The following is a 14,297-nucleotide window of genomic DNA, read 5'->3' on the forward strand; positions in this document are numbered from 1 at the left end:
AGGTCTCAATTCTGCATTTTAAAGTTTTCACCCAAAGAAGCACTACTAACCACCTCCTGCTACTAACACATCAACAAATCATGTGAACATTCCTTATTGGAGGGTATAACGTCCCAATCCTTGAAAAAAAATGCCAATAAACTGGCAACAATGTGTACACATGGTGCACTCGTGCATGCAGTGCAGGTCATTTTTTGTAAGATACTGATAGTTCCCGGTTATAAGTCGAATCCCGGTTGTAAGTCGACCCCCACCCTTTCTCCGTCTATTTCAAGTCGTAAAAGGTCGACTTACAACCGGAAAAATACGGTAGTATGTCACCATAGAACCTCCCGCTACACTATTCACAGGCTCTATAAGTTAGTTAGTAGTGGTGGAGTTTTCACACGTTTTACACTACGCCACTATGCAACTCCCCTGTAAGTATATCTGAGAGCTGTTTGGACGGACTCACCGGGCGTAGTCGCTGCAGGACTCCGTGTTTCTCCGCGCCTTAGCGTTGCCAATGCTGCACTCTGATCCCGAATGACTCGATCATGGTTCTGTGCCTGGCAGCGTGCTCCCACTTCAGCCAAGCTAAAGGTTTTCTGATGCTGCCAAGGAAGAGATTGGCAAGCACAAAGCCGAGTGGCATTCATTTCCTGACCCATTACTAGTCTAGCACATGTATTTATATCCTGCTCCTGTATCATTTCCTTGTGTTGGATTGCCTATGCATGTACCTGTTTATATAACAGTTACACACGAAGGGCAGAACACGCATGTAATGGTAAATTACCCAACATAACCCCCCCCCCCAAATAGAGTCTTGAATAATGTAACTGACCAGAACCATTGAACCATTATGCATTTCACTACCAGCATCAACTGGTACTGGCACTAAGTACTGTAAGCCACTCTTCCGTCAAACACATCCTGGCAGCAGATCTGAGCAGCAGTTTGGACAGCAAACATTGCTGCTTCACATCATAGTGCAGTCAAGGTTAAATGGCATGTGCCAAGCACCGGCGGCACTTTCAATAAAATTACCTTCTCGTTCAGATGAGATAACTCTTGTCGGTGTGCACGTACACCGCTTTTCCATTGCATGCGTGCTTGTTTGAGCTCTTGACGTTGGTCACTCTCCACGCCGTGACTTGCCTCAAGTAACTGATGTGCATACTGTGTTTCAGCCACCTGGGCTTCCATGTCAGTACTATGGCGCTGGCTCTCTTCTTTCATCGTCCTTATCTCACCAAGCTGACGCTGGATCAGCTCGTGCTTGGCATTCAACTCCTGCTTCAGGCATCTCTCAATCTCCATGCTCTCCTGGGTGCGACTTGCCTGAAGGTCAGCTAACTGAGCCGAAGCACCGGCCAAGTCGCGCTGCAGGGTGTATATTTGATTGTTTTGCTCTCTGACCTTTGCTTGGAGAGCGCCAGTGTCTTTTCTGTAGGTCAATAACAGCACAGCACAGCATAGCATGGCACATGGCAGCACAGCGCGAGCACAGCACAGCACAGCACAGCACAGCACAGTATGCGGGATCAACAGAGTGATCAGGAACTGAACACCCTTGCAGTAACAGTCAGGTTTCACATCATCTCAGCAATGGTTCCAACTCAAGTACACACAGTACACCACAGCACACACTATACCTGGAAACTTCCAAGAGGCGCACCAGGTTGTCGAACTCAGACTCCAACTCGTCCTGGCTCATGTCATCACAGGAAACAAGGCTGTCTGACACACCATCATCGACTTTCTGCGTTATCACCGGCCCACTGTCATCTGCGGACACAGTATGTACTGACGGCTGTGCTGCAAAGCTGACATGCTGGGACGTGTCCACTGGTCTAAGTAACTCCACGGCAGCTGACCGGCTAGAAGCGCCTGTATTGCCATGCAGCAAAGAACAAACAAACAAACACACACACACACACGGACACACACACACACACGTATACACACAGAGTATGCAAACATACAGCCAGCGTCTGGCCACCAACATATGTTCCAGTGAGGGGAAAAGGATGAGGAATCTGGGAGCCTAGCTGGCAGAGTGACGTCTTGCTGATGAGTGCCATGTCGATGGAGATTTGGACTTCTGCCGACTCCGTTGAAAGTTGGTGGCGGCCTGGAAGCGTGTGAATCTACTTTTCCACCAAGTCCAAACCACCGGTGGCTGAATTTTTGCAGCGGTGAGCAGGTCCAGTGCCAAGGGTTCTGGTACTAATCGGGAACAAACGCTTCAGACGTTTCATTTTATTTCATTGATCTTCCAAAGGCAAGTAAATACCTGTCAAGTGAATCCTAGCCAGTTTAATACCTAGCATGCTGTTACCTACCTAGTGCACTACATGTACAAGGAAGTACAAATGCAACACATCCATGCAACACATCCATGCAACACATCCATGCAACACATCCATGAAACACACCCATAAAACAAAATGAAGGAACGAACCTATACAGGTTATGCGATTACATCGCGAGTTGAGATCCTTTGGTGGCAAAATCGTAGCACATCGAAGCACTGGCGGCTCTCTAGCGACTCAATAGCGGCCCGCGCTGCATACATAGCGCCCATAAGCGGTTCCGCTGACTCACCACTATGACATCATTCGCTTAACATGTATTAGTATAATATATAGTAAGGCCACTCTTTGTTAATTCATTGTTTAACGTCCTTTTTTTCGCGAAAAGGTACGCGGGAGGGCGGAAAAAAAACAAAAGCCCATTCCAAAAACTGGAAACCCCAATCAAACATTTTGACCAGTAAAGCATGTGATATATACAATATTTCTGGGTCTAACGGCACTTGCAGGCATAGAACAACACTCTTTGATGGTACATTGGAGCACATGCCTGATGAATTCAACAAAACAGGTACATAGCATGGAGTTAGCATGTCATGAATTCATTACATCTGGATTTTTACTAGGACACACACCGTCCGATATTTAAAAGCCAACAAAAAAAAGAAAAAGAACACAAGACAAAGGCATGCCCGGGAGGCAAGATTATAAGTTTAAGGTCATGATCGGCACACTGTGAAACTACACAATCATGTATTTACAACTTCGCATATTATTGGTACTACTACTTTCTTGTTTTTTTTCCGGTCGGAGGCAAAAAGGTACGCGGGCGCGGACGTTAAACAACGAAAAAAGAAAGGGTGGCCTAATACATGTATGTCCATTACCAGTGCTAACCTACAACACTAGTGTGTGCATGTGTGTCCATTACCAGTGCTAACCTACAACACTGGTGTGTGCATGTGTGTCCATTACCAGTGCTAACCTACAACACTGGTGTGTGCATATGTGTCCATTACCAGTGCTAACCTACAACACTGGTGTGTGCATGTGTGTCCATTACCAGTGCTAACCTACAACACTGGTGTGTGCATGTGTGTCCATTACCAGTGCTAACCTACAACACTGGTGTGTGCATGTGTGTCCATTACCAGTGCTAACCTACAACACTGGTGTGTGCATGTGTGTCCATTACCAGTGCTAACCTACAACACTGGTGTGTGCATGTGTGCCCATTACCAGTGCTAACCTACAACACTGGTGTGTGCATGTGTGTCCATTACCAGTGCTAACCTACAACACTGGTGTGTGCATATGTGTCCATTACCAGTGCTAACCTACAACACTGGTGTGTGCATGTGTGTCCATTACCAGTGCTAACCTACAACACTGGTGTGTGCATGTGTGAAGAATACTGAAGATAGATATACCCATGAATGGTTATCCTTGATGATGTGGACCGGTGGTGTTGAACTTACGTCTGAGTACGCTGGCTCTGCTGTGCCTGATTGACTTCTCGGATTTCTTCCTTCCGGCGACGTCCAACTGTCCTCTTAGCTGCTTGATTTCCTCCAAGGATCTGCACAGTTTCTCTTCCATGGAAATGATAGTCTTAGTATGCTGTCTACTAAGCTCCTGCACATACCGGAGAGCACATAACGTTAGTGAGAAAGGCAAAACAGAACACTACCGTAACTTGGACTGAATGATGGGATGCGTTGGCACTAGCTGCAGGAGAGCAATCGTATTTACATGCACATGCACCCTTCAGGTGGGTGCATATATTGAACTTAATGTTCAATCATGTCACAGTAGGGCCGTGCTAGCCCAGCCTAACACTGCTAGTAGTAACCCTATGGTCCAGGATCAATGTTCCACAATGAGTCGACCCATGCAGCAGCAGAACCTCAGCATATTGGAGCAGCAACATATGAGCTGATTAGTGCACTACCAAGTAGATCATCAAGCCGGCAATGAGCAATGAGGAAATTGAACTACTAACAATACTGCATGGGATATGCCGGACCGACTGATAAGAGGTCACACTACCATGGGTCACACTACCATGGGTCACACTACCATGGCTGAGACATAGCCAAACTGTTAGTCACAGTATTCAATGGGTGTAGGGCGTCGTTCTAAGATGCCAGACCAAGCTTGCCTTACACTGTTGCCTATGGTACCCACCTCCTGCATCGTAATAGTTCCATGGCATTTCTCATGCACTGCATTGCATGCAGCGCCGATTCTGTCAGGCTCACCGTCCAATTTGCCTTGAAGTGAATCCTGCATGCATAGCACACAGGCCAACCTCACCACAATACACAATACCCATGCTGCCCTAGTACATGCATTATTTGGTTGTTCGGGTTGGGTGGGTGGGTGGGTTGGGTTGGATTGGTTGGTTGGTTGGGTTGGCTGGAGGTCATGTTCCATGATCACCATCAATGTATTCAGCTGATCAAGGGTGCAGGGTGCGGTACAAGCACAGTGATGGTCATCTAGCCTAGGGGTGATGGTACAGCGATGGCCACCTGCATTCATATGTAGCAAACACAACACAAAAGGCCAGGTCTTTGAGAGCAATTACATGAGGGGAGGGGGGGGGGGCAGACATACGCCAGCGAGAATGTGGCTGAAAAGAAACGCGGTAAACCCACCCTAGCTGCAGTCATCTCCAGCAGTTCCTGTTGCACTCGCTCCTTCGCCTGCTCGCGTTCTCTGCAATCACAAGTAGCGGACTCCAACGCCTAGCACAAGGAACAAGGTAGACATCCACTATTACGACTCTTTCAAAAACATCAGTAATATGTGTACGTATCCATCACGAAATATTCAATGATAGAAAAGAAAAGGATCAAGGAACTACAAGTTACGCAATACAGCCTATACAGCCAATATTCATTGATTGGAACTTTGGAAGGAAAGGTGCAAATGGGAAAAGTCCAAGTGAAGAAAAAATTGACTGTCACCCGCACCACAAACAATGCACATATGCAGGCAACTACACAATGAGGGCCAGTAGAGAGTCAGCTCGTACCGGCTTAGGGCCGTAGCACCAGGATTTCAGGTGGTCTAGCCAAATGACATACTTGGCCGGAAATGAACATTATTGAGGAAAACCGCCTTGCACAAATTCGGTACAGGGAGTTGTCAAATTAATAAGTATAGAATCAGACATGGATGTCAGGGCAGTATCGTTGATTCAGGCCCCGAGAGCGGCCCAAGGCCGAGGGCCGCTCGAGGGCCTGAATCAACGATACCTGCCCTGACATCCATGTCTGATTGTGTTTCAGACTGGCACCCACGCACGACAGCACAAGCGAAAGCCAGAACCCTCTCCTCAGCAGAACGTGCACGGGCAAGTGCACCTACAGCGCACCCCCAGCATGCTAGCAGTGCAAACAAAGCCACTGTACTGCACTAATCTACATAAATCGAACCTGAAATACATCAACTAGAAACACCGAGTGCCTGCCTGCCTGCCGGCTGAAGTTTCGTTCAGAAGTTTCAGCTCACAAAGTTTCAGGTCCTGAAGTTCCAGTTTCGTTCTGAAGTTTCATGTCAAGCAAGGTGAAGTTTCATCTCAAGCAAGGTGAAGTTTCATCTCAAGCAAGGTGAAGTTTCAGGTCCGTACGCTCTCGGGCTTTGTTGATTCAGGCCCTCGAGCGGCCCTCGGCCTTCGGCCTTGGGCTACGCTCTCGGGGCCTGAATCAACAAAGCCCTCGAGCGTACAGACCTGAAACTCACAAGCTGAATCCTCCACGTCCCCGACCACCACCCCTAGACGTGTCTTCCTTTTATACCTTCATGCCCGCGTGCTCAGTTTCACCTCCACATGCTCTCGGGACGTGCTGATTGGTCAAGGGCCTGAATGGCACCGCATGTATGTCGTGCGTGGGTGGCAGTCTGAAACACAATCAGACATGGATGTCAGGCTTTTTCTTTCTCTCTTGTTCCACCTAGATCAGGTAAGTCTCTCCATGTGTGAGTATACCATTATGTGATCATTCATGCCCTCCTACGGAGCCATTCAAGCCCTAGGGCCTGAATGGCAGGGCATGATCAGAGGTTCAGGCCCAGCCTGTGAGCGCTCTGATTGGGTCAAACTGTGGCAGCGATCACGTGGCATGTCTGAATGATATTTCACGACTCCCTAGTTGGGTGGATCGACTACTAGTAGATACTTTTGAAATATGGTCCGGTTACGGCCAAACAGGCTAGACTGGGTGCTATGGCCCTGACGGTGCAAATACATTAATTGGCACACTGATGGCAGCAGATGCAGCGACAGTGGCAGCAGCAATCGCAGCCACAGGCGCAGCTGTGAAACAAGCCACTGAAATGAAATATTTCCGTTTCGTGAATTATATAATTATAATGACCGAAGGACCCATACCTTCTTTAAATCTCTGGTTTGCTCCGCATACCCATCCTCCACCGTCTTACGCTCAGTGATGGCTTTAGCCACAGCAGCTTGTGTTGCATCATCTATTTGGGCTTGGCACTCTGTGAGGGCAGCTGACTTGTCGGCATTAGCCTCCTTGCGCAGTGCTACAGTCAACAGTGCCACGGACTGTTCGTGTTCTTGTCTGGCATGGACTAGGCTAATGGAGAGAGAAAGAGAAAGAGAGAGAGAGATGGGTGAGTGAGAGAGAGAGATACAGAGAGATACAGAGACAGAGAGAGAGAGAGAGAGAGAGAGAGAGAGAGAGAGAGAGAGAATTAGGGAAGGAGGGAAGGAGGGAAGGAAGGAAGGAAGGAAGAAAGGAAGGAAGGAAGAAAGGAGGGAGGGAGGGAGGAAGCAAGTAACGAAGGTAGGGAGAGGGAGAGGGAGAGAGAGAGAATTAGGGAAGGAGGGAAGGAGGGAAGGAGGGAAGGAAGGAAGCAAGTAACGAAGGTAGGGAGAGGGAGAGGGAGAGGGAGAGAGAGAGAATTAGGGAAGGAGGGAAGGAGGGAAGGAGGGAAGGAGGGAAGGAAGGAAGGAAGAAAGGAAGGAAGGAGGGAGGGAGGGAGGAAGCAAGTAACGAAGGTAGGGAGTGGGAGAGGGAGAGGGAGAAGAGAGGGAGAGGGAGAGGGAGAGGGAGAGGGAGAGGGAGAGGGAGAGGGAGAGGGAGAGGGAGAGGGAGAGGGAGAGGGAGAGGGAGAGGGAGGGAGAGGGAGAGGGAGAGGGAGAGGGAGAGGGGGTGGGAGAGTGGGGTGGGGGAGATACAAATGCCATAATACAAGATATCCATATGTACTCACACAATCATCACTTTTAGAGTGCCAGGGCATGGACTACTGTGCCACCCAAAAGTAAATCCCTACCCACCAACACCACCGTCACCGCCACCAAAGCAAAGCCCCACAGATATATTCGGAGAAAACACACAGAAGAAGTTGCCTATACGTTGCAAACCAAACTTGCCACATCTGTAGGTCTCATAGAAGGCTGATCCATAGAGGGTGGTGGTGTTCCTACGGATGTGGAAAACTCGGCCTCCAGCCAAGTCTCACATGAACCGTGATTCTTTTGGTCTAAACACCAGCAACAATACATCACTACTCCAGCAACAATACATCACTGCTGGAAAACATCGAAGAGCAATGATCGTAACCATAGTAACAAGATAACTTACTGGCTTTGCAAGTCTTTCGTCTCTTCCGTCAGTTTAGTCAATTTCTGTGTGAGATGAGACACTATTGCACTAGGGTCTGGATACATGATGTACACACGTGCACGTGTACACACACACACAAACAAACACAGACATGTGTGCAAGCGCATACACATGCATACAGACATGGAACAATTTAGAAACCGGCGGCATTATGAAGATTATAATAATACTACTGTTAAGTACCGCAAGAGCGCCCCGGCACCAACTCATCCTTTTGTGGGCGTGCTGTGGAGGTGGTGTCCTGTCTGTAGGTCATACAAATGTACCTTGTATCCACACTGCGTGCTGCGCAGTCAATCCGCACTCAGTTTACCTCAGGGCGGATGCCAGCTCCACACAAGAGGGACAAGACCATGCTAAGTGTGACCTTGGTACTAAGGTTCTCACACCGTACAAACTTACTGTAGTTGCACTCTGCGGTAGTTACGATTTTCCTTTCCCTGGCTGTAAAATGAAGGTGGGGAGCTCGCGGGGTACTTTACGGCACATGTGCTGCATAAGATTTCACAGCACGATTGCTTTACAGTACCGGGCAAAAAAGACTCGCATTCACAACCAGTACATTCCCATTTGGTGTTGATGTACACTATTGTTAAAAAAAAAAGGATGCATCTGTCAAGTACAGCAACGTGTGCATGGCAGCTACAAGGTAGCATTGCCGCCGCATACAGTGAGTTGTGCATGGACTGGTAGCTACAAGGAAGTATGGCCATAGCATACAACGAACATGCATCCCCGGAAGAAATCCAACCTGGGGTCTGATGCAGTGTCTTTGCAACTCAAGGTGCACGGTGTTGATACATTGCAAGAGTCCGCAGGCTTTACTGCCCACTGGCCCAACTTCGTAGCTTACCGTCTCGCTGTAGCATTATTACCCTAAGTACAGGCCTGCCCGGCGTTTGGTTCACGTACCTGCTCCTTCTTCAATGTCACTTAAAACAGTAGCAGCAGCAGATTGTAGCGAGCACACCAGATCTCGCAGCTCAGAGCGGGTGACAACCATGTAGTCCATCAGATCACAGACACTCCCCTTATGAAGAACAGGTCAAAAACAACCAGCAACAGTAACAACAACAGAATCAGCAGCAGCGCTACCAAGCGTGATAGTGGCAACCCATCCACAGCAACAGCCGCATGATCAATCCGTGACCAGCATCGGGTGACATGAGACAAGCCGACACAGAACTACTGAAGTAGATATTCCAGCCATTTTAACGTACCTGTACTGCACTAGCAAATCAATACAAACTCTCCCGGTCTGCAGACCAGTCCAGGCACATTAGCCCCGGTGTGCTGCAGGGCTTTCAGTCTAGACGGTTGCCTAAATGCTACCATCAACACCAAGTGTACACAGAACCCACAAGGATTGGACAAACCTGATTGCTTATATGTATGTATTCATGCGTTGTGTGCCATGTGCATGTTTTGACGAACACCCCCATTTTGGCGGAGTTATGCAATGTGTGGCAGGATTACCTTCATCTTTGCATAGTTGTGTGGCGCCTTGAGGTCTCGAACCTGCTGAGATGTACCCTTCAAAACGGTGTTCTCTATCTCCTACACACAGAGATGATAGACAGAATTAAAAAGCCATATGAGACGTCCATGCTCCCTAAAGAACGGCATGATGCCATCTGCAAGGTTGCATGCATGTGCATGTGCATGCATGTACGTGCACACCACACACACGTATGAGCACAGCATGAATGCACACCTGCGTGCGCATGTACACGTTCAAGTCACTCCCTCGATATCCAAGCTTACACAGGAAACCGTTATTAGGCCATCATTTTTTATATCTATGTTTCGCGTCAGTTCAACTTCCAGAATCATATGCGAGAGGTGGAAAAAAATAAAAAAGTTGCAAAATAATAAAAAAGGCTCATCAGAGGTGTATGCACTGTACATAGCACAATAGCTCGTGCATGGTGTACATTCGAAAGAAAAATCGTGCATCGAAGCACAACATCTGGGTTATCAACATGAGTAAAATATTCACTTTGGACAGAGGAGGCAACCGTTGGTGCCTATGCTTCGCTGGAATATTGTACTTAGACTTCAGCAGCGGTGCAAAGAGCTCCGGAACGACGCATCCTCTCAGCTTAGGCGATCAATGCGGTCTGGTGTAAGCTCATAGAATATTGCTCCCAGATGCCGAACAAATGATTTACCAACGCTGGCCTAGGCTAGAGGCCATTTCTGAATCCCAGCTTCGCCGTATGCAACCTGTCCACACTGATGACTCGCACTATCGTACACTCACTGTGCATGTTTTATTTTTTATTTTTTTCCGAAAAAAATCAAAACGTATGCGTGCGGACGACGCGAAACATAGCTATAAAAAATGATGGCCTTATTCTCTATGAAAACCCCTTCTAAAGGAGTTTAAATGGTAACAGCTTCCACATGTGCATGTATATGTACTTCAAAGTAACAAATTGTTCGTGTACCTTTGGGTTGCCAATGTCGATACATTCTTGGAGACCAGAGAGAAAGGCAGTCAGCTCTGCGTTGGTATTGCTGACCTGAAGAAAATGAAAGATGAGGCACAGAGAAAGATTGAGGCGCACAAATGGTACACGACGTGACGTCACTAGTACACCCGAACTGTTAACTCAGCTTCTAGTTTTATTTGGCCAGCTCGGCCTCAGGGATCTAAGAGTAATTCAGGGGCGTTGGAACCGGTGCGGCAGGTGCGGCCAAAGCCGCACCAATAATTTTCCAAGTTTTTTTAAATTTTTAGACGGGAACCGGTCTCTTGTACGGGCAGAAGTAACACAATGATATATATATTCTTATTTCTCATATTATTCTGTAGCATTAAAATATGGCCTTTTAGGCCCAATTTTCAAAAAATATTCCCGGCGGAAGACCCCGGACCCCCTCACACTTTCGCCGCACCAATGTTAAACTGCTTCCGACGCCCCTGCATACACCTGAGTAGCTTTCCTGAGTTAGCTCAAACAGAGACATGGCTGCATGATTCAGGTACAGGTACACCTTGAACGGTATGCTGGTCACGGTCTGTATTTCAATGCGAGCACCATCCATTCGTGTTGTCGTCACGATAAGGACGAACCGATTCTACGGTAGCTATTACAGACCAGATGGTGGTTCAGTGACTAAATCTTGTGAAAACAGTGCATGCGGCCAAACACCATATTCATGTTCCTAGCTGACAGCTTGACAACACACTACTACATGTAGTACAAAGCACAGAGAACATGTGACACCACACTGGTACATGCTCCAAACAACGTCAATTGGCAAGACAGGGATTAGAAAATCACAGGCATTCACTGGCCGCACCTCTTCAAACTCTGCCCGCAGCGCCTTGAGTTGTTTCACGCAGGTCCTCCTTCCAGCCATCACCTTGCCCAGGCCGTGCAACGCTACGTCCACCGACAACAGCTTCTGCACTGCGGCTCCATGGCGGCGTTCAGATCCACTGAGATCCCCGTCAGAACTAGACTGATCCGCGTTGCTGTCATCGTCGTCGTCATCATCATCATCATCTTCATGGATGGTTTCAGTGAAGTCTAGTACATTCCTGATGAATGCCTTGAGCTACAGCACAATCAATGGAGGACAGCATTGCCTGAGAACAAAATAGAAATGCTGTAACAAAGTATATACCGACAGCCTCCAGTAATGCAGGGAAAGTCCCTGTCTTGGTAAGGTGGGAACTATAGCACATCACACCGCTAATGCAGTCTGGACAGGAGTCATCATGCCCGAGCATGGTAAAGAAGGTAGAGGAGACGGTTTCAAATAGGAAATAGGTTGCAAACCGGAACGGGCTCAATATTCACTTTCTCTCTTGGTACAGTCTGTATCGGCTATAGAGTGACCGGATATAAGAATATATCGGCTACAGTGATATTGGTACGAAATATCAAAAGCAAAACGTATTTTATCCAGTAAATATATCACTATAACCAATATTATCGGATGTAATGATATATCGGATACTATGATGGCAACAAAGAATCAAAACATGCATAACACACTATATTGTTATCGGCAAAAGTGATAACTTTAAAATACATGTAGCAACAATATCAAAGGCCCTATGTTTTTACTTTCTTCACGTTGCTTATTTTTATAGTGATACATGTACATGTACATAAGAGAATTTTTTTATGGAAATGCCGGCACTGTCAACCAGGGAGTCGTAAAATACCATATATTTTACGACTCCCTGCTGTCAACTATGCAGCATACTCATTTGTCAAAATGCCATGCTGGAAGTATTTCCTTGTCTTTCATGTGTCGATCGAAAAAAGAAAAAAATCGATCGTATCGCATATAGCGATGCATCGGTTATAGTGATAAAATCACGGAAATCAAAAGGGCCGATACAGACTGTATTTTGATTAGAAAACATAATACTGATTATCACGACTACGATGTGCTTAATCGGTTGTGGCGACAAACGCGATTAGGCCGGCTGCAGGGACGCCGTGATGTCGCACTCGCCCCAGCACCATTCAAACAATTCCCTTTGGCAGTTCACGGCACGAACTTCAACAAGCCCCGTGAATGCATACCAGGGGAAGGCTAGACAGCATGTCTCTAGACATCAATAGGCATCGTATGAAAAGCCAGTCAATAGCACTAAAGAGCGAAAGCCTTTGTCACGGTTCGGTTTCACTCGCGCACCGGGCCCGAGCTGGCAGCACAAACAAACGCCGGACGCGAGCTGGCAGCACAAACAAACGCCGTACTCACACGAGACCGTTGGGCCAACGGATGGCCACAGCCATCAAAAACAGGAACAAACCCATCCACGGCTCTTTCTCTTGCTAGCTGTGCTGCAGCGTGCATCCAACTGTTTTGCAATTTCTCCCTCCCACCCACGCCTCCTGGTATTTATTATCGCTCTACACTATCCTACGTCTCACAATGAGTGCCACTCAGCATGATGGTACTCCAAGCTACATTGTATTTGATCTGTCCTAGCTCACTATTCTGGACAAAATATTAATTCAATTGCAATGAAGCGCCGGGGGCCGGCGGGGGCATTCGGCGGCTTGGTCTGATTCCTAGCTTGTTGGTAACCGGCTTGAGATTTCCAAGGTTGCTATGACGACGTGCAGTCATGCGCAGGGCCACCCAACATGCATTTGGGGGCCCAGGAAAGACAGAAATGCATTGCTAGGCAACAGCAAAAGCGCTCGGCGAGTATCACGCTACTCATGCAGCACGCACGTTGGCTTAGGGTATCACGCTACCCTTGCGCTGCGGGGTACCACATTGCCCCTCGCTGGAATCAGACCCGCGCCCCGGATACCTTGCGCTGGCCTCCTGACAGCCAAAGTCAACCAACTTGTGCGCTGTGACTGGGGTTGTGCATGTATTAGCAACATAATGTGGCCCAGGTCGGCAGACTTTCAATTAGCCAAGTGAGCTACTCAGGCCAGGGTGCATGATCACTATTCGCAGCACTTATCGTCCATGCAGCAGTCGGGTTAATACTCCGAGCCAAAGGTCCATGGCTCTGCGATGACCAGAAGCGCCATACCAAGCAGGTGAGTTTTTGACGTGTTGCTTCGCACTGCAACTTGAGTTGAACGTCTTTCGAAAATCAACTTCTTATTGCAGGTACACAGCGGCTCGCCTCTCGCCAATGAAGCACCGTATACCAATGAAAACTAATGGAAGCACGCACAAGGCTTAGTGTTTCTCTGTACTGGCTGTCGTGAAGCGATAGCAATTACCTAATTTCAGAACTCAGGGTGAACTTGATGTGCACTCCAAAACTGTTCCAGTTTGGAGACACCAAAATTTGAAGGGAAAATCGGGCAGCTTGGAGGCAACGGGCCACAAAGGAGTAGCTCAGCTCAATCGACTCTGGCCTCAGAGCAAACTTCAACATGCCAGCTTCCTTCCACAAACATATTTTGAGTGAACAATCCACGCTGATGATCGGTTTGGGTCCACACAATTTTGCTGCCAAACCGCTGCTATTTGAAACCGTCTCCTCTACCAATCATTGGTAAGTAGGCTGCAACCCACTGCCGGTAAGGTGAGTGTAGCCCATTGGTAAGGTGGGAGTGACCACTTGGCAAACCTGATCAGCGCACAAAGTTTAAACCCGCAGTGATTTCTTTGAAAAAAACCTGGATACCACTCCACCACAAGTCCTCACTGTGCTAAGGAAGTAGCCTGGGAATTCCCCCTTGGTTAGTCCCCCTCCCTTCAGATCCCTTGGTATATTGTAATTATCGTCTATCGTTTGGTTAGGAGTGAGACTGCACCTTGATCCTAAAGAGTGATGGTGTTCCTGCAAAATGCGGAAACCTCAGTCTATTTAACCGAGTCACACGTGAACCGA

The 14,297-nt window shown here is 47.8% G+C and overlaps 1 protein-coding gene across 2 annotated transcripts in view; it reads right to left on the reverse strand.

Moving 5' to 3' along the window:
* Positions 1-14,297, reverse strand: part of LOC135825769 (forkhead-associated domain-containing protein 1-like) — a 31,123-nt gene that overhangs the window by 9,351 nt on the left and 7,475 nt on the right. For both annotated transcript variants that reach the window (XM_065338400.1, XM_065338391.1), the window contains exons 10-21: positions 11,270-11,527; positions 10,411-10,485; positions 9,437-9,517; positions 8,873-8,990; positions 7,919-7,994; positions 6,697-6,904; positions 4,958-5,047; positions 4,485-4,583; positions 3,776-3,932; positions 1,638-1,872; positions 1,030-1,429; positions 455-593 (exon numbers count right to left, since the gene is read on the reverse strand). In XM_065338400.1, coding sequence (XP_065194472.1) covers positions 455-593; positions 1,030-1,429; positions 1,638-1,872; positions 3,776-3,932; positions 4,485-4,583; positions 4,958-5,047; positions 6,697-6,904; positions 7,919-7,994; positions 8,873-8,990; positions 9,437-9,517; positions 10,411-10,485; positions 11,270-11,527 — 1,936 coding nt within the window. The remainder of the gene's footprint in view (positions 1-454; positions 594-1,029; positions 1,430-1,637; positions 1,873-3,775; positions 3,933-4,484; positions 4,584-4,957; positions 5,048-6,696; positions 6,905-7,918; positions 7,995-8,872; positions 8,991-9,436; positions 9,518-10,410; positions 10,486-11,269; positions 11,528-14,297) is intronic.

The sequence above is a fragment of the Sycon ciliatum genome, chromosome 1 (assembly GCF_964019385.1).
Source record: "Sycon ciliatum chromosome 1, ocSycCili1.1, whole genome shotgun sequence".
In the NCBI taxonomy this organism is placed as follows: domain Eukaryota; kingdom Metazoa; phylum Porifera; class Calcarea; order Leucosolenida; family Sycettidae; genus Sycon; species Sycon ciliatum.